The sequence below is a fragment of the Sceloporus undulatus genome, chromosome 6 (genome assembly GCF_019175285.1).
Source record: "Sceloporus undulatus isolate JIND9_A2432 ecotype Alabama chromosome 6, SceUnd_v1.1, whole genome shotgun sequence".
Classification (NCBI taxonomy): Eukaryota; Metazoa; Chordata; class Lepidosauria; order Squamata; family Phrynosomatidae; genus Sceloporus; species Sceloporus undulatus.
Genome location: NC_056527.1, coordinates 89,261,914 through 89,289,412, shown reverse-complemented (window position 1 = coordinate 89,289,412; position 27,499 = coordinate 89,261,914). Strand labels below are relative to the sequence as shown.

Genomic DNA, 27,499 nt, shown 5'->3' with positions numbered 1-27,499 from the left:
TCCTGAGTTCCTAAAAAGCAGTTCAATCAAATTTCACTTTCATGTTGCCATTTCCAATTTTGCTTTAATCTCATTGCCTACCTCTGCACTGCTATACATGATCTGCATCTTTTATGAGAGACTTGCTGAGTCTGGACTTCTATTTTTGGGAAGACTGGTAAATATATTTATTTCTGTAACAAGCTGTTACAGAATGATGGGTGAACATCTACATGAGCCATTACATTGGTTTCCTTCCACCCTCATATCACACTGCCCTCATGATGCAGAGCCAACATTCCAATTCTGCTGTGTACTATCTTCACAAGGGAAGGCCAGTTCCACATCAAATCCAGGCAATCCCTCCCTTAAAGCAACTTTGGAAAACTCACCACCTGATCCAGAATTTCCGGAAAAATCCAGAGCACTCAGGAGGGATGCCAGGCAGCTGTCTACATGTATGTCCTGCTGTGCTGCCAAGCACTGGTACCGCTGGCATGAGGGACTCCCTCTGAAGTCACAACGAGATACCTAGTCATCGGATCAATGCTGGAAACCTTGTTTCGGACCTTAGCGGGACCAACATATTACAGTGGTGGTGGCACCCGGCAGCACAGCAAGAACATGTGTGTAGTAGACGGCTTCCCAGCATCACCCTGGAGTGTCCATGTAACAGGAGGAATTCAAGGCAGCTTCAGGCCAGAATACTCTGGGAGCAGCCTGGAGTATTATAGACAGTGTACACTCACCCAGAAAATCTGATGATAAAGGGCACCAGATTTCCTTTCCAAAAGGAAAATGAAACAACTGTTCTACCTGCCCTATGACCCAAAGTTTATAATCTACTTAAATAATAATGGGGTGGGGGGAATAATAGATTACTTTACTTGTAACAATAATTGCTATTGTGTGCCTCCAAGTCATTTCTTTTTTTTTAATTAAATTAAATTTTCATCTGAAGAAAAACAACAATTAACATAAGCACACATAATAATAATAACAATAACATAAATACAAATACAAGAAAGAAAGAAAGAAAGAAGAAAAAAAATCTATATATAACTACCTACTCACACTTATATATACACATACATACACATCTAACCCTTAACACCTTACTCACAAACCAATCCATTCATCCCCTCATTACTACCTTACCTCATTACCTACATTCATCCCTTTTGACTTCCTTCCCCTTTTAAATACCATGTATCTTTATGTATCTCTTATCTAGAACATTTAACTATCGATAACTACTTGCTATTTACCGTACTTGTATCATTTTCTTCATTGCGAATGCTATGCATTTCTACTTATAAAGACCCTAAGGATATCATGGGGTTTTCTTGGCAAGATTTCTTCAGCCTGTGTTTGCCTTTGTCATCCTTTGAGGCTGAGAGACTATGACATGCCCAAGGTCGCCTAGTGGGTTTCCGTGGCTGAGCCAGGATTAGAACCCTGATGTCCAGAGTTGTAGTCCAATACTCAAACCACTATACTTCTCTAGTTGAAAAGCACTTACTATATTCAATGGAGATTTGTTACCACCACATCTCAAAGTCTGACATAATTTGCAGTCTTTTTGGTAGCTGTGGGATAGAACCACCACCCTGACATTTTTGACCGAGAAAAAACAGAGGGGTCAAAAATGAGTCGGTAAAGAGGAGGGGAAAGTAGGTAAATGTTTGGAAACAGAGTACTTTGTCCAGAAACTATTCACAGAATCTGTTCTGCTGTATGCTGAGTGCCCAACAAGCGAAGGAAATGGAGGCACCTAATCATTATGCATCCACCAATGATATTACCTTTCTGCTATTGTGGAATTGCATGATCCCATGAGGCAAGAGCCTATGCTGATGGCAGCACTGCTCTTGGTAGGGTCTCCCATGTCAGACGTGCATTTGTTTAGAATCCAGACTAAATGTGCCAAACTGCTAGTGGGCAGCAGAAGTAGTGGGGGGTGACACAGGCAGAGGATCTCTTAGAGACAATGGCAGTGGCATCATAGTTAACATTTGCTAATACTGTACAGAAGGAGGCATGGCAAACCTCTTTTGAATGTCTTTTACCACAAAAACCCTATAATGAGAAAATCCAAAATGGAACAAGAGACCTTAAAACTCCCAGGTCAGATGGCACTCAGCAAGTTACTGGGGTACAGCAGAAGTCAACTATGAGTAGTGCTGTGGCTAATGATGTAACTGGACCCAAGCCAAAAGGACATTCAGCTTTTGATGTGCTCAGGGGTGAAAGAAAAGTCCAAAGCTGCACAACATATAGTATAGGAACATGGAAGCATGAATCTGGGGAAGCTAGATGTTGTAAACAAGGATAAAGAAATGAACCTTATGAACTTTGGAATATCTGGAATGAGCAAGCTAAAGTGGACAGGAATGGTAATTTTGAATAATTCTCAGTTTCATCTAGGAAATGAAAATCTGTATATTAATGGCACTACACCCCAAAATGGCAGATGACCTCTCCCAGCAGTTTCATGAATACATTAAATAACACAGGGGACACAATAGAGCCCTGATGGTTTGAACTGCTGAGTCCCACAGCACCTTCATTTCCCCTTTCCAAAGATCAGCCAGAGCTTTAACAGAATCACTTGCAAAGGAAAATTTTCAAGAGTCATCAGGAATTAATCCAAATCCAACAGCCTCCTGGGACAGACTATCCTAATCATACCCCTGAAGAGGTTATGTGTCCCAGTGCATCTAAATCTGACCAGTTAATGATCTGCCCTTGAAGCTGGAATTGTAGAAGTTCCTCCACACCAAGATCACCACCACCATGCCCAGCACAGAAAACAAGGTCCAGAGTGTGCCCAGCACTATGAGTAAAACCAGATATCACTTGGGACAGACCTGTGGCTATCATGGAGGCCATGAAATTCTGAGCCATTCCCAACAGCTGTTGGCCTAGTCCTGAGAGAAAGTTAACTGGGGCAAAAGCATCCTGCACAGAGAGGGCAGAGACGGGCAAGGAGCAACTGAAGATATTGTTTGTAGCTCAGAGGTTTCTAAACTACAACTCCCAAAAGGAAGGCCACAGGTACAAGATTAACTGTCATCAGAAGTATCGATGGAGCAAAACACTAAGAGAAAGACAGGTCCTTTCCTCAAACATGGCAATCAGATACATCCTTAGTGCAAATCAAAATCCACCACAAAATCTTTCCAAAGTAGTAAGAGGGGGAATATGCCCATTTTATCTCCATGATGCCCAAGGAAAAAAAAATTATTCAAGTGAACCATAACCTGAACTAGAAGTTGGAAGAGGGTTTTGGAGGGGGGCAGGAAATATAGCTTCCATAATTCCACCCAGCCCCTATCTAGTATAGAGGATCTGGAAGAAACTTTCCCAACTATGGCCTGAATAATCAGATATTTTTATCTTTCTTTCTTTCTTTCTTTCTTTCTTTCTTTCTTTCTTCTTTTCTTTTTTATGAGTTTAATTGAAACTGGAGCACTTAGGAAAAGTTCAGCACCCTGGATCCAACCTCCCTCACACATTGGAAACAAACACAAGAAATATAACTTGTTGGCCTCTCTCATATTTTGAATGGTCAAGGAAGTGCAAGGAGAGGGAGAGAGGGAGAGGGAGAGGGCAATCCCACTGGGAAGCATCAAGCTCATAATGTTGCTCAAACAACCCACACCCTGCTATTGAAGCCTGGTGTTTGAAGATGACATGTTCCTTTGATGTTGTCCCATAAAACAATTACTCCAGGGACAGCCATCAAGAAGAGTCCTGAACTTGCAAGCGAAGTATGAAGCAAAAAGATATTTTATAAGCCAAGAAATGCTTTCTAAGTGAGTTATGAACAGGCTAATGAGCAACACACAGATGAAGTGTCACAAGGATCAAGCCTTGTAAAGGAGCTAACACCCAACACTCCTGGTATAAAAAAAGCACCAGGAAGGAGATCACCTTTCAGACTTGGGTGCTTTTGGTTTTCTGGCTTGTTCTGCAATCTAGCTTTTCCTTTCTACTATGGCTGCTACTTCTTCTCGCACTTGTGGGTCTCTCAAGGGCTCTTACAGGGCTGCTTCCACCTGCCGTCCCAACAGCACTATTTCTGCCAACAGCCGACCCGGAAGCACCCTTCCTCGTCGCTCTAGCATTTGCCTACCTGCCCTGGGTCATACCACCCCATCACACCCCAACAGCTGCAGAAATGGGGGATATATGCCTTCTACATGCCTTCCTTCTCCTAGCTTGGGTTCCACTTGTGTCCCACCACCCTGCATCCCACCTCCAGCCCGCCCTCTGCACTGCTTTGCTGGAGGCCATGAGGAAGGAATCCTCAACTGCAATGAAAAAGAAACCATGGGGTTCCTGAACAACCGCTTGAGCAACTACCTGGATAGAGTGCGCTGCCTGGAACAGGAGAATGCTGAGCTGGATGCCAAGATCCGAGAATGGTATGAGTGTGAGAATTCTTACGTATGCACTGACTTCAAGCCATTCTACTGCACCATCGATGAGCTCCAGCAGCAGGTAATTAATGAGTTGTGATCTAGACAAAGCTGATAGAGAGACACTCTCCTCCATCTCTCATTAAGATAAACAATTTATTCTAAAGATGAAAAATGGGGGATTCAGCACAAGCAAGAGGATGTATACCACATTTAAACTGTGGCCAGGATGTGGTGATGACCACCAAGTTGGATGGTTTTAAATGGGAATTAGAAAAAAAAATCAAGGAGGATAAGACTATCAATAGCTACTAGTCATTTCACCTATATGTCATCTCCTGTTTAAGAGGAATGCTTCTTGTGAACACTAGTTGCAAGGGACGATGGGTGGAATAGTGCTACTGAATCCACACCCTGTCTGTGACCTTCCCTCAGATATCTTGGACATTGTGGGAAGAAGATGCTAGACTAGAGTGGTCATCAGTCAGATCCAACATAACCGGATGTTCTTATGTGATCTTCCATAATCTGCATGTCCAACAGAAACATGGAAAAATTCTGAGGTTTTTTGTTATTTTTTCCAGATGAGGAGAGTTTTGGGATATACAAGAAAAAATGAAGAATATTTATTCAGATTGTTATTGAACGGAGTCTTCCAAGACATATCCTTGGGTTCATATCATATATACTAATATAATAATTACTATGGTGGTTAGACAAAAAAAAAATATTCAAGGTCATTTTGTTTAAAGAGCTTTTACATAAAGAGTCATAAAAATGGTGTAATATGAAATCCCTAGGAAAAAAACAAAACAATGATTCTGTAAAGTAAGGTTCCAGGTGTCTGTCGCAAAGGATACTTTGAATGCACCGCTATGTGCATTTGTAACATAAGGTTCTAAATGCCTAAAAGAGGGTAGTGCTTGAATTTTATTATCTGTTTCCATATATTTTGTATCCCATATATTTAGGAGCTTATCGCTCAGCATTTTAAACCGGCTCCAGTCTCCTGGGCTGGAGCTGGGATGCAGGATGGATGCAGGGATTATTGTACACTAAATCACTGCCAAATTGCCCACTGCCATCAGCCCGAGTCCAACCGTGCTCTTCCAGCACTTTTTAGAAGGCGTAGCATGGCTGGGACCTAGCTTGGACCTGGGCTGATGGCAAGTGGGTACTTCGGTGACAATTTAGGGGGTGTTCCCACTGGCTTATACTCCATGTTACAAATCGAATCCAAGGTACAACATTCCTATTAGAAACCAAATTAACTCTAGAACAGTTCTAGAGGAACCCGCAATCGTTCCCACTAAAATCCAAATCGTCAATTGGATTTTTATTTAATCTGTGTTAAAGGCGTATAACCCATGTTAAAAAAATAGAAGGGTTGAACCTACAATTTTTTCATGATTCAGGATAGGAATCGGGTTATTTAAATAGGAATGATCAGCCTCAGAAATTGGGTTAGCTGGATGGGAGGAGCGGAGTGCGATGGGATGGCTTGGGGGAGTCGCCCTTTCTTGTCCCCATCCATCGTGGCCATCGCCATCTTTGCTTCCCTCACCCCTTTGTCCGCGGCGGTCTTTCAATAAGAGATAAGGATTATTTTTTACTTTTATTTTTTAATGGTTTACAGGCGCTTAATCTCTTCAGCACTTTAAGCGCCTGAAATCCCGGCCGCTCAAGCGCCTGCATCTGTCAAAGGACTCTTAAAGGCTTCCCCCGGTGGATTGCAACCTCCCCTCTGTGTGGGGAGAGCCATTGAACACCATTTGTAATGGAGGAGAGGGTGGATGCACAGCAATCTCGGGGGAAATAGAGCCTTTCCATCTCTCTTTCCCAATCTCGGGAGACACAGGAAACCCTGGATGTGTGTGTATGTGTACTCATCTGTCAAAGGACTCTTAAAGGCTTCCCCCAAGGAGAGCCATTGAATACCATTTGTAACGGAGGAGAGGCTGGATGCACAGCAATCTTGGGGGAAATAAAGCCTTTCCATCTCTCTTTCCCAAACGGAATCTGCCTTCTCCTCCTTGATCCCATTTTCCAACCCTGGAAAGAGAATCTTTGGGGAAGAGTGCTTCCTCCCTGGGCTGTCTGTAGAGCCATGAAGTGGGGATATGTTCTGCAAAACCCATCCCATAGTTCCTCTGGAAGGAGCTTTCCCCAAATTCGCTTTGCCAGCAGCCTCCCCCATTGAACTCTGGGCTCTCTGGAGGGATCCCTGGCTGTCTGTGGAGCCATGAAGCGGGAATATGTCCTGCAAAACCCATCCCATAGTTCCTCTGGAAGAAGCTTTCCCCAAATTCGCTTTGCCAGCAGCGTCCCCCATTGATCTCTGGGCTCTCCGGAGGGATCCCTGGCTGTCTGTGGAGCCATGAAGCGGGGATATGTCCTGCAAAACCCATCCCATAGTTCCTCTGGAAGGAGCTTTCCCCAAATTTGCTTTGTCAGCAGCCGCCCCCAGCCTCTCTGGGGTCTTTCTTCCAAGGCAGCAGCCTAGCAGAAGTGCTTTGGGGAGGCAGTTTTCTCTCTCCCTCAACCATCCTTCCCCACGAATAATTACAGGACTCATAGGCACTTTAAGCGCCTCCTCATTGGCTCTTTTATAAAAAACCGCGAAATTTAAAAGTGATGTTATGATGATGTTGCTTTGATTGACAGCCCCAAAATGGTGAGTGGGAACGAAATAAGGCTAAAACCGGTTTATATATACACCGTTTTATTTGAATAGGAACAAAAGCGGATCAGCTGGTAAATGAGAACGAAGAAAAAAAGCGATTTGGAACGCGGGATAAGACCAGGGTTATTTTGAATCGATTTAACTGATACCGGTGTATTTTAAAGCATTGTAAATCATAAGTGGGAACACCCCCTTAGTGTGCGATAATCCCGCCCTCCATCCCACGGCTGGAGCCGGTTTAAAATGCTGAGCAATAAGCTCCTTAGTGTATGGCATTATCACTCATTGGGCTGGACAGCATTTTAATATTTGATTTTTGTTTTCAATTTTGTATTTTCATTCTTAATCATACTGCACACATGAAAAGGCAATTTGGAACTGAGAATAGCTTTTTTCCCTTCATTTCATGATATAGATGCTGTTTGTACCTGGCTGAAAAAATTGTTTATACTTTGCACTCTTTTTAACGGCCATTTGAATAGGTCTATAGTAAAGCAAATCAAAGGATATGTTTTTATTGGGCTTCAGTAAAAGTTCTGCAACCCTCTGAGTTAACATTGACTACAAATGAACTTGTCATTATTGATTGCAACTTTCCCTCCCATACTCCCCCCCTTTCTCTCTCTCATACACACATACATTGAAGACATTTTTCACATATTCAATTTGTCATTGTATAAAGCTAAGGAATGCTACAGTGGTTTCATAAATATGAAACTTGCTGCATTATTCTTCTCTCAACTAAGCCCAGGTCTCACTTTCCATTGCCATAAAAAGAGCAAACACATATACTGTCAGTGTGGAAGCTTATTTGCTTCTTGGGATGGTTTGAGCATTGGACTATGACTCTGGAGACCAGGGTTTGAGTCCCCTCTCAGCCATGAAAATCCACTAGTGACCTTGGACAAGTCACACTCTCTCAGCATCAGAGGATGGCAATGGCAACTCCACTCTGCTGAAACTTGCCAAGAAAACCCAATGATAGCTCCACCTTAGGGTTATCATAAATTGGAAATTATTTGAGGGCAAACAACACACACACACACACACACTTGCATTTCTTCCCATGTTTCATGCAGGCCATCCAATGTTTGGGCTGGTTTCTATGTTTTACCTTTTGAAATACTACCTGCATGTTTACTGATTTAAATATTTGCTTTGCCCCTTCAAAAAATAATCAAGCAGAACCCATTTTTAAATTTTGAAGAACTGCTCTGTGGATACAGAAATCTACATTTAAATGTTGAAAATGTATCTGAGGGGCAAGAAAAGAAAGAATTACATCATTGGTTCTGACAAATCAGTACTGAGCATAGCCTATTCAACTGAGGAGAAGATGTTACATTTGACTAAAAGGTGTGAGTGTGCTTCCAAAGTTCACACTCTCAATGGGCAATCAGATATCTGATTTATAGCATTCCATTTCATCTGTGTCTTCTCCAACTTCATCCACATGTGTGGGTTAAAATCATGAGATTTTGATATTTTGTTTTTCAGATTTGCTGTACTAAGGCTGACAATGCAAAATTGTGCCTGGATATCGACAACCTCAAAATGGCTTCTGATGACTATTCTACCAAGTAAGATTGTTTTTATGGTATAGCAAGCTTTCTCATTTTCAGACAGTTCCATCTTGTAGATAACTTCCTCTGTGGTTCTCAGGTTAAGAGCAGGGTTTCACCAACAGGAGTGTTATAGTAACTGGATGCTGGTAGTACTGGCCTCCAGTCACCCAACATTCCCAAAATAAATGACTCTTAGGAAATGTTGTTATTTGTTCTAGTAATCTCCAGTACATTCTGAAATGTGAGCTATTCTGTTGAGAGATATCTGGTACTGTCAAAAAGCAGATGTCACATTGCACACAAAAAGATGGCTCTTAAAAGTGCATGCCAATTAAAATTTCACATGGCAGTCTTCTTATTTAAATATATTTTTCCTGCATGTAGCTATTATGTCTGACTTTTTGTACCATTAAAAAAAACTAGTTTAAATGTAAACAGTGCACCAAAAATACTGGGTTCTGTGCAAATTAAATCTCTCTGTGCGCTGAATTGGGTTGTGTGTTTGTGTATTTATTTATGTATGTATTTATGTAATTTCTGAGGGCAAAAAATCCTGAAGGACCAAACATACTGTCTTGCTGTGTTTTACTTTTTTAGTATCAAGCATAGGAAAATATGAGCTTATTCCTTAAATCCCTAGTTCACACTAAGAATACAAATGGGTAAAGAATTAGTGAGATCTACTTCTAAGTAAAAAATGCATGTAAAAATTCAGGCAAACTTTATGACACACTAAGGCTTCTGTGTATTCTTTAGATGAAATATGTTTCATACTCATATTATGATGGAAGTATTTTGTGCCGGATGTTATTCATAAAGTTTTACACAAGTGACAAAGTCTCTTTATCTCATTCCTCTTTGCGACATTGTCATAAAACAGATCATGTCTGTTAGTGGACAACTGAGGAAGACCAAGGAGTTTATCGCATGCCCTTTTCAGCCTGATCTGGGCACAGGACAAGATCGGGCTGGAACAGGGGAAAATGGGATTTAACGCACATGAAATTGCTGCTGCACTGCCGCCCAACCATCACCTGTTCCTCAGACATGCTCTGCTGGCTGATTTTTGTACTACAGAAAGCTTCTGTGGTAGCAAAATCACCAGGAGAAGCGTGGCTAGGGAACAGGTGATGGTTTGATGGCAGCACAGCAGCAATTTTGTATGCAATAAACCCATTTCCCTCCATTCAGGCCTGATCCCATCCCTTGCCCAGATTGGGCTGAAAAGTGCATGCAATAAACTCCCATAACTGAGGCACAGTATTCTGCTAAATGTGGCAAATGAAGAGCAGAAAATCCCAGAGTTCTCATAAAGTATTGACATGTATTCACCAATGCTCCTCACTCAACAGCAAAAGCTGTTCTTATCCACCTACACCTGTGTTTTGGATTACGCTTTGTGTTTCCAGGCTAAAACCCAGATCTGTGACCTCTCAGCCATGGTATAATGAACTGTCATTCATCCCTTTAAAGGTATGAGTATGAACTGAATATGCGCCAGCGGGACGAGTGTGACATTGGTGGCCTCCGTAAATGTCTGGATAACCTCACTTTGTGCAGAGCTGACCTGGAAGCCCAACTTGAGTCCTTGACTGAGGAAATGATGTGCCTGAAGAAAAATCATGAGGAGGTATAGCCAACATATAACTTGTACCAAGGTCAGAACACATTCTAAAACAACTGACACTATACTGAGAACCTCTACACCAATCCCTACCCAAAGTCAGGAGTGCTATCAATCCAACAATTCCCTACAGATACGTTCCAACAATCTAGGTGGGCCTTCTACAACTTGATGTCATTCAGATGGCTTAAACAACATTCCCTTTAGTTTGTCTTCCTGCAGTGCGTTCATTGGGAATGATGAGACAATGAAAGCTGTAGTCCTAGAGATCTGCAGGTTGCAGCTAGATGACAAGGAGATGAGCATTGAGGAAGTAGTGCACAAAAAGGGGAAAAAGCTTTGGGCAGCATTGTGTAGCCAACAGAAGCGATGTATTTGTATGTGTCTTCAAGTCATCTGTTGACTTACGACGACTCCATGAATTTCAGGGATTTTCTTAGGCAAGGAATAGCCAGAGGTGGTTTGCCAATTCCTTCTTCTGAAATATAACCTACAGCACTTGGTATTCATTGGCAGTCTCCCATCCAAGTACAAACCACTGCTGACGCTGCTAAGCATCCAAGATCAGGTGGGATATGGTACATTTAAGGTATTTAGGCTGGCTATACACAAAAACCTTAGAGCAGGGATAGGAAAGTACAACTGAATTGAAGGGGGAAATTTACCCACCCTGAAGCCCACCATGGGCTGGATGACAGCAGATGCACAGTATCACCTCAGGTTCCTGGCCAAAGCTTCAGCCTTGGGCCCCAATCAAGAACTATCATACATCTGCCCTCTTCTATGTGAAAGAGTGAGAAAAGCCTGCAAAGGACACAGGCATCAGCCACAGGCTTCTGTGGACCAGCTGGCGAATCTCTCCTGGACATACTAGTCCAGAGATCAGAAACTGACTTTTCTATGCCTGAACTAATTATCATCCCCTAGGGTATTTCCCTCCCTATTCAATCCCAGAGATGCCCATTAGACCCTGGGCCCTTCCACTGAAGGCCCATAGGTCAATGTTTTACCAGGACCTAAGTCCCAAATAAATTAAGAACTTTAATCTCTTCATCACTTACCAAAAGATTGAAGCATATTCAGCAACATCTTTTGATCAGCATGCTCTGTGAGTATAGACATCCTCACATAAACTTTCCTTGTCTTCATTCTTGCCTTCTTTCTCCAGGAGTCCTCTGCCCTTCGCTCTCAGCTGGGTGACCGCATCAGTGTGGAGGTGGATGCTGCCCCATCTTGTAACCTCAACAAGGTCCTGGATGAGATGAGATGCCAATATGAGGCTGATCTTGAAAAAAATCGCCAGGAAGTGGAAGACTGGTACTGTGCCCAGGTATGTCCTTCTTGGTGGGTTGGTGGGGGGGGGGCAAGGACTTTCCCCCTCAATTCTCTACACATGCACACACACATATAGGTTTCTCATCAACAAACTTTTGCAGCAGAATAATGCAACCTGTTTCTTTCCCACTTTTATATTTACACTTTTTTCACCAGATGGATGAACTGAACAAGGAAGTAGTATCAAGTGGAGAACAGCTGCAGTGCTGCCAGAGTGAGATAATTGAGACCAAGCGTTGCATTCAGACCCTTGAGATTGATCTACAGGCTCAGCAGAGCATGGTGAGTATGACTCAAGAGAGCCCAGCATTCACTGGTTAAGATATGTTAGTGCTTTTGTGTGTATACTGTCTTACACTATCTTGCTCCTGAACAGCTCTTCCAAAAGACACAGGGAGAGAAAACTCCAAGTCTAGTCTAGGAGCTTATCTCATGGACAAATAAACCGGTTTACCTCTTCCAGCTTCAATTGTGTATTTGGGAAGCCCTCGGATGTTATAACTAAATCGCCGATCTAGCCACAATGCTGCCAAATGGATGCATCCTGGGTTGAAGCCTCACTCAGCCAGCCATTTTTTGATGTCAGAAGTTCCCCGACTTTGAAAAAGGATGGGCTGAGTGAGGCTTCGACCTGGGATGCATCCGGGTGACGGCATCACGGCTAGATCAATGGCAATTTAGTTATTATAACATCCAGGGGCATTTTGGATAAAGAATTGAAGCCAGAAGAGGTAAACCATCTTATTTGCCCATGGGATAAGCTCCCTAGGCTAGCAGACTGTATAGTTGGTCCTCCATATCCACACATTCTTCATCCACAAATTCAACCATCCACAGATTGAAAATGTTTTTAAAATATACAAATTCCAAAAAGCAATGCTTGATTTTGCCACTTTATATAATGGACACCATTTTAATATGCTAGCATATTTAATGGAACTTGAGTGTCCATGGATTTTGGTCTCCATGGGGGGAAAGGGATGTTCTTGGAATAAAATCCCAGCAGATACCAAGGGCCCACTGTAGTTATCCTTTCATTGGAGCATGTTCCTGAAAACACGTGGCAACACTTCATTTGGTACTCTAGGACAGAAATGGACAATGTCTATGGACTGATAGCCACAGTGGCACACTACAGGACCCAAGACTGCTGCACTCTCCCATTGTCAACCTCCCACACCACTATCCTACCAATCACATTGTGGTGAGGGGATATTAGCTTTTTGCCACCAAAGTGGTCAGTAAAAACTCCTCAGATTTTTCAAAACACACCACACTTTCTAATATATCCAGACTGTCTCCCTACCTTTTTTTGTTTGACTTATACAGGTCTTTTTTCAAACTAGGAAATGACAAGATTTCCTTCTCTAATAATTTCCTGCTTTGGCCAAAGGGGGAAAAATCCTGTATGGGCTGAAAAAAAAGAGGGAGTCAAACATGCCCCAAAACATGATGGGATAACCAAACACACCCTTCTCAAAAGCTTGAGCATGTATTAGTAATTTAGGGGTGAAAAAAAGTTACACAGACACAAAAGCAGTAGTGAGTAATATTGCCAAACTTAAAACTGGAGACTACTCCTGCAAGAAGGGGAATGTCAATAGGTGTTATTTCTCATGCAACCAGGTTACAAACAACACCAGCTGAAATTCTGTACAACCATCTTAGATTTTTTCTGTTTCACTCTTAGATTTTTACTCTGGCAGCCCTGGCCCTAGGAGTCACATGCAGCCCAGACACTACATTTTGCTCATCCCAATCTATCCTATCAATTGAATCAGAAATTAGATACTGCTTCCTTAGCACATCGTATTCTTAAAAGAGCTCTAAGATCTACAGGCTAAAAGCAAATCTAAATATTGCAACATTCATAAACCTTCTGCAAAAACATATTAAAAAGTGGACTGCTGGGCTACTTTCTGAATGATAAGACTAATCAACTGAAAAATTACCCTCCATATGCCATGCAGTAGGGCCTCTGTATTCGTGTGGGTTTGGTTCCATCCCCACCCACCACAGATGCCAAAAAAACACAGACCATTGCATCTTATATTAATCAGTGGAAGTGACATGAACATGCATGGTTCAGACTGTGTGTATTTACATTGCTGCCATTGAATAATATAGGCCATGGTGATCTACAGGCAGTCAAAATGATGGATCAGATGTGGCAGACCTATTGTATATCCTAAACTAGGAGTTATGATGACTGCTCACATACCAAACAAACAAACAAACAAAAAACCTGTGCATGTATAAAAGACATGAACAGTCAGAATTTCATTTGGTTTAGTTTACCAACATTTGCCATATATACATATACATATATATATATATATATATATATATATATATATTTGGAATTGCAAGACCGGTGTTTTCAGACATTCAGATGTAAGTGAAAGGAAAACTGACAGGTTCGTCCATTCAAGCTGAAGGTTTTTAGTGTTTAAGTCTTAACATGTTTAGCCATGTTTGTGGTCCTGAAGTAAGGTTGCCAGCTTTTACTTTCCTAACAGGTTCCTTATCTTTAAGGGCAATGTGGTAAGCAGGTGCAACATAGTCTTCTCCATTCTAAAAACACACATACCTACTGCATTTGACCAGTGCAGATGGCTGAACATTTCATTTGGTTTGCTTTTAATGAGGAAATGTATTCATTTATTCATAAATGAAACAGAAAAAACAAGATTTTAAAAAAAATGAATGTGGGAGAAAGTAAAACTGACAGACTGACTGTGACTGATTATCTAGTAGCAGATCATCAGGACCAGGAATGTTACATAACTCTATAAACTTCCTACACAGCTTTGGTGTCTGGTGTTAGACACAATTAAACATTCTGTGAAGGGGGGGGCTGCTATTTTTGCATTTTACATCTATCCTATTGACTGGACTATCCTATCAGTTACTTGATTTTTTGCATTCCAAGTGCAAGACCAACATCAAGGTGGGCAACTGCTGGCCCTTTGCATCATTCTTCACTATTTGTACACATATAAGAGGAAAAGCTAGTGTTTGTCTTTCCTGTTTGTATTTCTTTTACTCTGTTTTAGCAGATATTTCTACTGTGTGGTTTTATTATTTGTAATGTAAATTTTGTGCTGTTTGTGATATTAGATATTATAAATGTTTGATTCTGATGGTGTTTTTAAGGTTTGTTGGCCACCTTGAACAATTATGAAGAAGGATTCAGTACAAATCAGGAAGTGAGAGAGTGATTAATAATAGTAATACTTGCAAGGAGGAGGAGGAGGAGGAGGCGGGGGGGGGGGATAGCTTAGACACCAGTTCAGTCCAAGCCTCTGAGAAAACAGACAAGTCTACAAAAGCTTATGCTACAATGTGTTTTGCTCAGTTAGTCTTGAAGGTGTTACAAGATCCCTTTGCATATTGATATTCCAGACTAACATGGCCATGTCTCTGAATTTTATAGTCCTATTAAACTTGCCATATGTACAGACAGCAGTACCTCCTTGCTTGACAAAAATGTGTTGCCTTTTCATGCTCTTAGAAAAATGCCCTGGAGAACACTTTGCAAGAAACAGAATCCCGCTACTGCACCCAGCTGGCCCAGCTCCAGTCCATGATCAGCAACGTAGAGGCCCAGCTCACTGAAATCCGCTGTGATATTGAGCGTCAAAACTGCGAATACAAGACCCTCCTTGATGAAAAAGCCCGCTTGGACTGTGAGATTGCCACTTACCGCAACATGTTGGAAGGGGAAGACTGCACGTATGTAGGCAAACTCATAGATGCTAGCGTGACACAGCCAACATAATATGCACAGTGTTTGGTTTTAGGTTTGTTAACTTGTTAGCCTCAATCCATTAAGCAGACCTATTTGGAAGGGATGGAGCTGAAATCTGCAAAACTGTAGCACAGTACAAGTTTTTAAGGAATCTTTCCCATCACCCCAGAAGGTAAAAGAAACTGGCATTTTACTAGGTGGATGTTCTCTGTTAATAGGATGCAGTCTTTCCCACCCTTAACTTGTGGGACAATAACTCCCATCATCACAGATCATCAGCCATGCTAGCTGGAGATACTGGGAGTTCTAGTCAAGTAGTGCCTGGTTACCCTAGGCGTGGAGAAAACTGTACTTGAGACTGCCCCTAATGGACAATTGGAGCAAATGTCTTCCAGGTAATGTGCATAGGGCTGAAATGTCCAGAGGTACTCCAAGGAAAAAGCCCCAGAAGATTGTTTTGAGAACTGATAAATGAATGTGAACCCTTTGGCTTTAGACTCATGACATTTGCTTGCACTGCGTTCAAAAAATAATCTGATATTCTCAAACTAACTGGCCAATATGAGCAAAGGCCAACTGATATTAACGTCCTGTCTGCACAGGCACAACGGACTCTCCCCATTCCCTTGGCAGGGAGACATACAGATGACACATAGCTCAAAGCCTGGTTGTGGTGCGAACAGACAAGAGGATGCATGGCCTGCTCACCACCAGAACCAGGTTTTCCCACTTTTACTTTTAATAAGTCTGTACTTGCTCTTTCTGGAAGATCCAGAGCCCTCCATTTTGAAGTGATTGTTTGAAACATGTCCCCCTGAGCCATTCACTGCTGCCAGTCACTCACTCTGAGGTCAGAATGAGGCACCCATCCATATGCTCATCACTGGGCACCTCGTTCTGATCTCATTGTGAAGAGACATGTGGCATCACCAGAGAAACTGAACGGCTCAGCTGGACATGTATGCACCAGCCACCCAGCTTCAGAATGAAGGGTTTTACAGTAAAGTAGGGTTGGGGCAGTTCTGGGGCTACAATAATATGGGCTGCCCCGTGGTGGTGCAGACAGGGCCTAAATCAGCTGAAGTTGTATGGAATCCAAACCCCTCTCAGCATAGGGATGTTGGGAATTTTGTTGCATTCTCTTTCTCCTCTGTCCCCTTTGTGCTGACATTGTCATGTTGTTTCTGAGCTGAAAGAGGACTGGGTCTTGGGAAATTGCATTAATATCTTAGGCCTTTTCTTTTCTGCTCCATTTTGCGTCTTCTGCCATCAAAGCCATTCTGTTGGCAGACCACTAAGTCACCAGTTTGCGAAGAGCCATGTGCATAAGAGAATGTCTTTATCCCTAAGCCCTGCTATTTTGAGTTAGGGCTCTACTGCTTTCTCCTAAGGATACAATAGCCTCACCTTTAAAAAAAAATGTTTGTTCTTTATCCAGGCTTCCCAATCGTCCTCGTGATGTTGAGTGCTCAACTGCCATCCGTTCATCTGTTTGCCGTCCCGTCCGTGCCCCAGAGCCAGTCTGCACTCCAACCTGCCCTCCAGACTGCAAGCCATCTGTGCACATGGTTGAACCCAACCTAGCCCCATCTTGTGTCAACCCCAGTGGTCCAGTTTTTGCCCCTTGTGGGCCCCCACCCTTTGCACCCCCTCCCTGTGGTCCACATGGCCCGTGTGGTCCACGTGGCCCATGTGGCCCAGTCTGCCAGCCACCTTGTGGCCCGTGCCCACCCAGTCCACGAATTAACACCAAGATATGCCGCATGTGAAATCCCAGTGCCCAGCAGGCTCAAAATTAAAGGGCAGCAAGGAATAGACTGGGACTGGAACCTGAAGAGAGTGGAAAAGAACGAGAGTAAGAGAGAAAACAAGTAATTGTGCTCCTATCCTATGTTTAGGAGCCATTGTCAAATTAAACATGTTCTGCTATCAAGGTGGTGCTGGTGGTGTGGTAGTGTCCCCCTTCCCTGCCATTTTCATGAACGATGGGATACATGGAAAATTCCCTGGTTAATTCTTAATAAACATTTGTTTTCTGGCGTAACAAACTATGACATATGGAGTGTGTGTCCCAAATAAAAAGGGTGAGAGCTTGTAGATGGATTATAAGAGACCCAGACAATACTTGTTTTAAGTAAAGGTGACAGTGGTCTTTTCGGCACAAGAGCTTGATTCCTTGTAAGTAATGCAGGGATGTAGCCAGGATTTTGGGAAGGGGGCTTGGGTGTGGTGGCGTGGCGTGGCAGCACACACCATTCATTTTATCTAATGGAAGGGGGGTCTGGACCCCCCCCCCCTTTGGCTACGTCCCTGAGTAATGGGAAGGCACAGAAAGAAAGCTGTTTCCTCACAACAAACCTCTAGCCATTGAATGCTGTTTCCTTCCTCAATGAAAATCTTTGGTGAGTGGAAGCGAGACCATAACAACTCCAATGATTCATTCTTGGAAAAGTGATTACATTCAATTAGGCTGATCCAGCCTACATTAGCTGAATTTGTTGTTATTTGCAGTCAAGTCAGCTTTACACCTAAAGTGACCGTATAAATAGAAGGCCTCAAAGTCATGGACAGTCCTGCTCAGGTCTTGAAAGATCCCCCATGGATAACAAAATTCGTGGATGCTCAAATCTCATTAAATACAATGACATAGCAAAATGGTGTCCCTTATATAAAATAGAAAATCAAGGTTTGATATTTGAAATTTATACTTTTTTGAACCTTTTCAAATCGTGGATGCTTGAATCCGTGTATAAAAAAATCCGCGGATAAGAAAGGCCGGCTGTATACTTACATATGTTTATTCTGTTCATATGATATTGTAATTTAAAGATAATTTTAATTTTGCCAGTTATTTATGTCACAATTATTACCATTAGACTCAGTTTTATATGGGAATAATGATTTCTGAATAAATTAGTACAAAACATTAAAAATCCTGTATGGGTGTAGTATGGGAGGAGGACAATGGGGGGGGGGGGTGATACCAAATTTAGGTGATACCAAATTTAGTGACGCCACTGCTGATGTGAGAGGTGGAGGGAATCCTTATAAAATTTGAAGATGACACAATACTGGTAGTTAACACATGGGAAGATAGGAACAGAATTCAAAAGGGTATAGATAAACTAGAAAACTGGGCATAAATTAATTGCAAAATTCTACATTTATGTCACATAAAACAAATATATAGGTATAGAATAGGAGACACATGGCTCAGCAGTACTACATGCTAAAGGACTTAGGGGTTTAGTCGAAGGCTTTCATGGCCGGCATCCATAGTTTTTTGTGGGTTTTTTGGGCTATGTGGCCATACTCTAGCAGAGTTTCTTTCTGACGTTTCGCCAGCATCTGCACAGATGCTGGCGAAACGTCAGAAAGAAACTCTGCTAGAGCATGGCCACATAGCCCGAAAAACCCACAAAAAACTATGACTTAGGGGTTATTGTTGAATTTAAGTCATGATTTACATTATTTAACTGAATCCGAACCCAACCCACCAGTTTTCACCTCTGACAGCAAAGATTAATCTTATGTGTTGGTGCCACCTGCTGTCATAAGGAAGCACTTTATCAGATTACAAACTAGGACAGAAAGTCAGCATAAAGAGTACAAAATATATATTATTGTTTTATTATCATTTTTCTGTATGAATGTGTGATTTAAGAAGCCAAATTAAAAAGAGAGAGAGAGTTAGAAAGAAGAGGAAAGAACATTTAAGTTCCTTTTCCATCTCATCTCAAAGGATTCCAGAACTCACGTATCTTCCATAGGTATTGCATACAGAACAATGTATTATGAGAATGCGAGCAAGAAGAACAGGATCTTGAAAGCAATGACTTAAAAGTAAGGTGGAGAAAGCCTATTGAGTTACTTTTCTCAGTAGTAAGGAAAGAAAGTCACATTTCAAAGGTGACAGGGTTTTGGACTGGATGGCCCTTGTGGTCTCTTCGAACTCTATGATTCTATGATTTGTGATTCAGTTATTCTAAGGTGCGCACAAAATGAGTGTATAGGGCCTGAACAGACAGGCCAAAATAAAGCTGCTTCGGGTCACTTGGGAGGTATGCTATTTAAATGCTGCATGCGTCCTAAAAGGCTGGAAGCCGCTCCAAAGCCACGCTCCTGTCCTAAGGACTAGAGTGCAGCTTTGGTGCAGCTTCTGGCCTCTTAAGATGTGTGTGCCAATTAACAAGCATACCTCCCAAGTGACTCAAAGCAGCTTTATTTTGGCCTGTCTGTTCAGGCCCTTAGATCAGCAGCATTTTCTAATTACCTCTGAATAGTGCATTGTTAGAACAATTTATTGGAAGTTTTTGGAAAAGTTTTATGCCACCCTCTTATCAGCCATAAAAATAAATAAATTAAGTGACAAGAGACAGAAAAATGACATCAAAATGAGTAAAATAGTAATTCTATTCTAAGGCATAACCAGGGAAGTGATCCAAATGATCCTCTGATCTGGCAGTAGAAAGCTCCTTCACCTTCCCTGTGGAGTACCTCCATTGGCAGATATCCACACTGCCAACTGTCCTGACAGCAGGGACAGTTTTGATTTATTCTCTATGGATATCTCTCCCTACCCGCAGAGGGAGAAGTCTGCAGTATCTTATGGACTCTTCAGACATCCTTCCAAACAGATTTGGTATCTGGAACAAGGGGGGAAATGCAATTAATCCTATCCCAAGTAAACCATTGATTCCTTTGTGCATCATGCCAAATGCAAAATTGGCTCAATAACATGAGAAACAACATTTATTCTCTATATTATGACCAAATATATATACCTTTCACAGACATAAAATATATCCTGGAAAAAGAATGTGGAAAGGAAAATAACCTGAAGAAAATACAGTAATCCAAAATCATTAGCACTACTGACACATGACCACAGTGTGGCGTTACAGCGCTGTTCAACTCATGTATATACAGTTTTCATTATCTGAAAGACAAGGCTATGATGTTTCAAAAAGGGCAGCTTGTTTAATTTAGTTTTGTTTTAGTTGAATCGTGATGTTGCTTATTGTTTAATTAATGTAAAATGATTATTTTTTTAAAAAAATAATTTTAAAAGTGCTTATTGCAGAAACCAATGGATTGGACCAGTTACTCTTACTTAGAGCAAACCCGCAGAAACAAGTGGGACACAAACAAGTGAATGACGTAAGAGGAGTCCAACAGATTTAAATGATTCTACCAAAAATATGAGTAAATTTTGAACTATCCTATCGATTTTTGGCATTCTGATTCAGTCCCATACTCATGGGGTCAATGTGTGGGTGGAAATCTAGCCATCCCATACATCTCTCTGGTCTTCCTTCCTATGGTAGGGGCATACTGACAACTGAAGATCATTTCTATACTTGCCCTTGCCCTATGCATATTTACTTCCAGGTGGAGAATGACACTCCTATTCAATAATGTACTTGTAGATATCACACCTCACTCGCCTTTCACTGAACTATACTTTTCACCCTAATTATTCACAGACTATCCCAGTTCAAAATTCCTGGCCATGGCCCTGATTCAAAAACCAGTCCAGTTCTCTGCATGTTCTCAGGTGGACAGCTCTGCTCCTAGCACTAGGGCTAGAAGTCAGTTAATTCCAAAATACAGAACCTATAGCAGTTGTTGCTAAAGTACTACTGCCATCACCGCTCACCACTGGGCAAGTTGGCAGATGATCAGAGACCGCCATGCTGGTCCTAAACTTATCGCTGCTAGGCATAGAGTATGCTTTTAAAAATAGTGGTTATTCCCTTGGAAGAAAATTTCCAGTTGGATTAGTAGGGCCTCAAATCCTCCACAACAACAGCAACCCTGGCAGAGTTAGAATCCCCTAGAAGTAGCTAAAAATAGTTTGGAAAAGTGTGTGGGTTTGTTTGGTTTTTGTTTTGTTGTTTTTATAAAAAAAAACACTATACCTCTCTGAATTTCCCAGCCACCAGAAAAGTGATTTCCCACCCACCCTCAACCTTTGGTGGTTAAGTGTTATCAGACCATCCTAGACGGAATGCATAGCAAGCCTGAACACCATAGGGTTCTTCTGGGTGCGTCTTGTGTGCAAACAAAGCTTTGTTGGATCAACAGCCCCAAGGTGTCAGAAAGTACCAAATCAGTGTTGATAAACAGGATAGAGTAGGTGTCTGCTTTGGGCTTGAAGACATTCCAGTTAGCTGAGAAACTGGAACACACCAGCAGGGATAACTGGTTCTATAAATTAAAAGGTACCTGGAATCTGCTATAGAGCCAGTCTTGAGCAGGAAGTGGTGTGAACCTCAACAAGGCAGAGCCTGCTACAGAAGCAGAGATTTTGGACCTGGCAGAGATTATATGGTTGCACTGCTCATAATGTGTCATTAAACATTTTTGTCACTGTAATTCCACTTGCATTAGCACAGGCATCTGTGGCCCAACCAGATGTTGATGGACTCCCATCAGTTCAAGCCAACATGGTCTCTGACTAGAAACGATGGTTGCTGTAATGCAGCAACATTTGATCAGCTGCAGAGTCTTTATTCTTATTTTAACAAAATCTCCCCATCTGAAAACTAAGGCCTAAATCCAATTAGCAGCCCCAGCTGGAGTTGTTGTTGTGTGCCTTTGTTTCCAACTTATGGTGACCTTAAAATTAACCTATGCCAGGGTTTACTTGGCAAGTTTCTTCAGAGGAGGTTTGCTGTTACCATCCTCTGAGACTGAGAGTATGTGACTTGCCCACTGTACTAAAAAATCCAACTGCTAGTCCCAACTGGAATAGACTCACTGAATCAATGGAATGTATATGAGTGTTGACTTGAATCATTCAGCAATTGATTCAATAGGTCTAATCTAGCTAGCAACTGCATATATTAGTTGGATTCAGGCTTTAGAGTTCTCATCAGATTTCACGAAGGTCTCTAAGCAGCAGTAGTTTATTACAAGCTGATAATATTTGCCATTAAGCATGAGTTCTTGACAAGCGTATTGTAAGGAGATCCAGACTACTAAAATTGCACATGCACACAACTGCTGATTGACAAATACATAACCTCCAACTGTCCAATGTGGCAGAGTTAGTCCCAATTAATCCTGTTTTCCCAACTGTTCAGCTTCTTATAAAATGTCTCAATTTCTCTCTCCTTCTCCCACCATCCTTCTTCAATCTCAACTGACTTCTTTTGTTACAAATTGAGTTGTAACTCCAAAGTAGTCTTGCTCTTCCATGTAGGCTCAGACAAAAGCAAACTGTCACACCTCTCCTAGGTTGTGTCTTCTTTATTAATAACTTTTGCTGTCTTGACCACCCCCCAATGTTACTTAGCCACATGTGTTTGAGTTTTGATCTGTGAAATATTGGAGGGCATGCTTTTCCTGGTTTGGGAAGGCAGACTGAATCAATCCTCTGTTGTTCCACTTTCTCAGCTGCTTTTAAAATGTCCCAGTTTCTCTCTTTTTCTACCACTTCCCCCTTTCATCATAACTCACCTCACTTTTTGAAATCTGAGTTCAAAATACAAAAGTAGTTTGCTCTTAGTTAACTCCCCAAGAGGGAAAGGAGAGGAGGGGACAGACAGCTGCCTTTCCATGTCAGTTCATTTGAGGGTTGGGTTTTCCCCCCTCTGCTTTCCTAAACTCAGTATATAAATTCCAGCATTTCTCTGCTTATGATGCCACACGTCTCTTGGTTTCCATATGTGAAATGTTACAGAGTATGAAACAATCTCATGGGCAATCACTACCTTTAGGCAAAAGTACATGAGCAGAAGACCAATGGCTTTGGCAAAAGCTGCTACTGTCAGTTTTTTTTCTTATATGGGTGGTTCCTGCATGGCAGGGGGTTGGACTGGATGGCCCTTGCGGTCTCTTCCAACTCTATGATTCTATGACCAGAGGACCTGATATTTACAGTAATGTTTGTAACCTACATTGTTGTTGTTGTTGCTGCTGCTGCTGCTTCTGTGTTCCTTCAAGTCAGGTTTCCAACTTATGACAAACCTAAGGCAATGGTGTCACAAGGGAAGTGCAGGGGGTGTGGGTCGCACCAGGTGACACCCTAAGGGGGGGGGGGTGACACCACTGCACCTCAAACATCTGCCTTTTGGCAGAAACTGGTAGTGACATTCACCTGTATCTCTTTAAAATGTGAGTGGGGTGAAGCTGAATGGGAGGAGAAAAGAGAGGGCCCAAGTTTGTTTGTTTTAAAAAATAAAATTTAACATTTAAAATTTTATTTTTTATTTCTTAAAAAATTATTTAGAAACATCACATTTTACCAATTTTTCACTTTAACCGAATGAAACTAGGTCTATGTAAATACATTTATTCTGTGCCAACGATATTGCAATTTGAAGGTATAATTTTAATTTTGCTGGTTCTTTATGTCACAACTCTTGCCATGAGAATTACAATTTATGAGTAACATTAGTACAAAATACATTACTAAGGATTCTGTATGGTGTGGTATGGGAGGAGGTCAATGGGGGGGGGGAGGGATGGCACCAAAACTGACCACACCGGTTGACACCAGCCATAGTGATCCCACTGTCCTAAGGCAAATCTATATGAAGGACTTCTTGGCAAGATTTGTTCAGAGGAGTTTGCCATTGCCTTCTTCTGAGCCTGAGAGTGTGTGACCTGCCCAAGACCACCCTTTGAGTTTCTGTGCCCAAGCAGAGATTTGAGCCTTGCATTACCTGTAACTTGTTATTTTCAAAATCTGCCACCAACATTGAATTAGAACTGAGTGGCTGTTCCATTATCTGTTTGTATATGAAATGAAAAAGGAAACACCATCTTGTGCTTTGGTTCAAGCAGCAAAAGGTCCCAGGCTGGCACCCCAGAGGAACACTGGGGTGAAGGCAATACCACTTGCTTCAGCAACTTACACTTGCCTGCAGGTCAAGGCAGACTTAAGATAGTTGCGTATCCTTTGAGATATTTTTGTTTAGTTAGCTTGTCCCTTTGATAAAGGAAAATGAAATTAAGACAACAGTTCTACAGTTGGCTGCATGCTTTTCAAGCCATTGGCAATTGAGACAATGAAAGGCTGACTCGACTCTTTTTCAGAAAGCGTCAGCGTACACTTAAGCCCTTTACAAATTTGGACTGGGGATGAATTCAGTCTTAAGTCATATGAATAGGCTCTAAACAACAACCATCTGAGCCCCCTGGGTAACACAAACACACCTTACACAACAGATCCAACTCACCAGTAATAAGTAGGCACAAATAGCCTTTATGCACAATGGTTGGTTGCTTTGTGTTGGAAGTTTTGAAGGTGGTTTGTTTCCATTTGATATACAGTTTCTGGGTTTGGCTCCTTCATTGTCAAGGTTTTAACATGAATGGCACAGACTGACGTTTCTCACTCTTGGGATCACATTTGACTGAATATTAATGTATAAAGAATTGTGAAGTTTAGTTTGCATGAGAAGAATATCCAGTTGCTTTCAATCTCAAACCTAAAGTCCTCAAATGTTCTTCAGGAAAATGTGTTATTTTCATTCAGACAAAATCATTCATTTGAAAGTGAAGGCTAAACTGTTTGTGATTATACTATTGTAGTATATGAGATGAAGTGGTGACTGAGATAAATTTATACATGCAGGAAAACACTGTTTATGCTGGTGAGTGAATAAACAGTACTGATTATTAATGATTTCATGAATTATAAGATACATTATATGGATGTTCTTATGATTTATTATTATGTGATTATTAAGTAGGTAATGATTAAGTAAGTATTATTAAGTAAGTAGAAGTCAAAATTCTTGGGGTGATTTACAATATTTTGGGGGGAAATAAATCAAATTTAAAGTATACTAAAAGTAGCACAATATATAAAAACAGCAGAAAATGCAAAACAAACAAACAAACCTAAAATCAAAACAAAATGTACTATAAGATGACAAAATAATAAAAAGCTAATTCCCTGCATCTGAAATATTATTAAACAATACATCAGGTGAGCCCCATGGAGTAGAAATTCTGGAATCTAAAAATATAAATGCCTTCTCAAACAACCACCTGCTAGTGATGGTTATTGATGTTGTTGTTTTGTGCCTCCAAGTCATTTTTTTTTATTTATGGCGACCCTAAGGCAACCCTATCATAGAGTTTTCTTGACCAATTTCTTCAGAGAGGGGGTTTGCCATTGCCATCCTCTGAGGCTGAGAGAGTGTGACTTGTCCAATGGACAATTTTAACCATTTTTGTATGTTTTCATATTTCTGCCGTTATTTCTACTTGCTTTAAAAACTTGGTCCGAGGAACAGTGGGATATAAATGAACAAAAACATCATCATCATCATCATCATCATCATCATCATCATATCACCATCATTCCAATTTTTCAGGCTATGAAGTGTTACTGACTGGAATTTTGGTCTATCAGTGATTCAGATTCTGTCCAAGAATCTAGGAATCAGTGAGGTTTGGGATAATGTGGCATGTTTCGAGAAGTGTCATTTTTTGTAACTGTGCTATTGCGGTACTATCTGTGGTGATTTCGTTAAGATGGTTGTCTGTTGTTGGCACTGTTGTTGCAGACACTCTGAATATTTTTTGTGCCTTCAATTTATTTTCAATTTATGACAACCCTATCATGGGATTTTCTGGAGTGGTGTGACTCACCCAAGGTCACCCAGTGGGTTATCATGGCTGAGCGAGGAATCAAACTCTGGTCTCCAGAGTCATAGTCCAACACTCAAACCACTACACCAGGCTGATTCTCAGGACACCACAGTGCTCTAAACTTGGAAAACACCCATGTTCAAGGGAAAAAAGGACAACTGGAAACAGACCCTGACCTAACTTGCGTTGCTGTCCAGGATGTGGTGCAATGTTGGTGGTCCTCCATTGTCGGCTTCCCTTTATCATAGTGCAGTGCTTCCAATGCACTACCTGGGAAAGTTCAATGAGTTTGAACCTGCTTTAAACTCATGTAGCTGATGTGCTTAACCAAAGGAAGTTGCTGCAGTCTTCACTCTGCTTAGGTAGGGGACTATATCTTTGGGTGCCTACCTACCTGCTTGGCAGTTCTGCTGGGACCATTGTCCAATCTCCTACCTTCTTTTCTTGTATTTAGCAGGCATTGTGTTAGGTTAGGCTGTGTTCAGTTCCCATGGGATTATCTGGATATGCAGTTTTCTCTGTATTTGTCACAACTACAGAGGGGTGGTGGCATGGGTCCTGGTCTGGGATATGTTTATCAGTGTCTGGTGGACCTTGATTACATATGGGAGTCCTCTTATGGTATTCGGGGGCACAGTGCAGAAAGGGTGTTGCCCGGCAGGGGTGGACAACTTTTCAGCACTCCCCGGTGATAGAGGATCACACAGGGCACCAGCTCAAGCAGATCCTTCCCTGTCATCCCAGTGGTCCGGCAATGGGATGAAGTGGGGCCCATTGATCATCATTCAGGTTGGACGATGACTGGATTCAGATCCAAGCATTTGGGCCAACCCTATTTTGGCTGCCATCAATAATGTTGTGGCTTATTTTTCTCCACTTATGTTGTATTGTGTGGCTATCGTGAGCATTGTGTCCTCACTCTTGGACAAGCAATGCATTATTGTAAATAAGACCTTCATAGTAAATCTTTATTTTTTTAAAAAAAAAAAACTTTTTCACTGGCAAGCACATAAGATCTTTATTTTCCTTGACGCTTAGCCTTACACCTCACCCACCCATAAGAAATTCTCATGACATCATTATTGTTTTAGAGTAATTATGGACTTATCTCAATTCATGCACCATTTGGGTTGTTTGGACTTGCTGGGGAGGATTCAAAACCTCATTTGCGTTTATCTGTGTTTATCTTGTATGAAGACAACACCTAATCCTGGGACACAGCACAAACACTCCTCCCTCTTCAAGAGTTATCGGACTGTTCTCTTGGGGTATGTTAGACTTCTGCTCCAACAGGATTCTTTTAAATCTCAGAAAATGTTATGCCAAAACTTTATGGGTTTGTTTTCCCCTTTCATTCCCCTGAATTTATGCTCATAAATTATGAGTTCTTCAGAATACAACTCCCAGAAGAGTACTTCGCACAGAGGATGTTCCGTGTATGTTTCTTTAAATATATGTTTTGAAAAAGATCGGTCTCTGCAGGGGTTGGCATTATGGATTATTAAAGAGTTAATTGATGAAATATAT

General features: G+C 41.5%; 1 protein-coding gene across 1 annotated transcript; it reads left to right on the top strand.

Annotated features, from left to right (window-relative positions):
* The first annotated feature begins 3,978 nt into the window (after positions 1-3,978).
* LOC121934124 (keratin, type I cuticular Ha4-like) lies at positions 3,979-17,130 on the top strand. Its single transcript, XM_042474221.1, has 7 exons — positions 3,979-4,485; positions 8,584-8,666; positions 10,125-10,281; positions 11,444-11,605; positions 11,767-11,892; positions 15,125-15,345; positions 16,800-17,130. Exons 1-7 carry the CDS (start codon positions 3,979-3,981, stop codon positions 17,128-17,130), a joined length of 1,587 nt encoding a protein of 528 aa, XP_042330155.1.
* The last annotated feature ends 10,369 nt before the right edge of the window (positions 17,131-27,499 follow it).

Coding starts and splice junctions, on each gene's coding strand:
- LOC121934124 (XM_042474221.1), top strand. CDS start 3,979: ATGGCTGCTACTTCTTCTCGCACTTGTGGGTCTCTCAAGGGCTCTTAC. Junction 4,486..8,583: donor TCGATGAGCTCCAGCAGCAG/GTAATTAATGAG, acceptor TTTGTTTTTCAG/ATTTGCTGTACTAAGGCTGA. Junction 8,667..10,124: donor TCTGATGACTATTCTACCAA/GTAAGATTGTTT, acceptor ATCCCTTTAAAG/GTATGAGTATGAACTGAATA.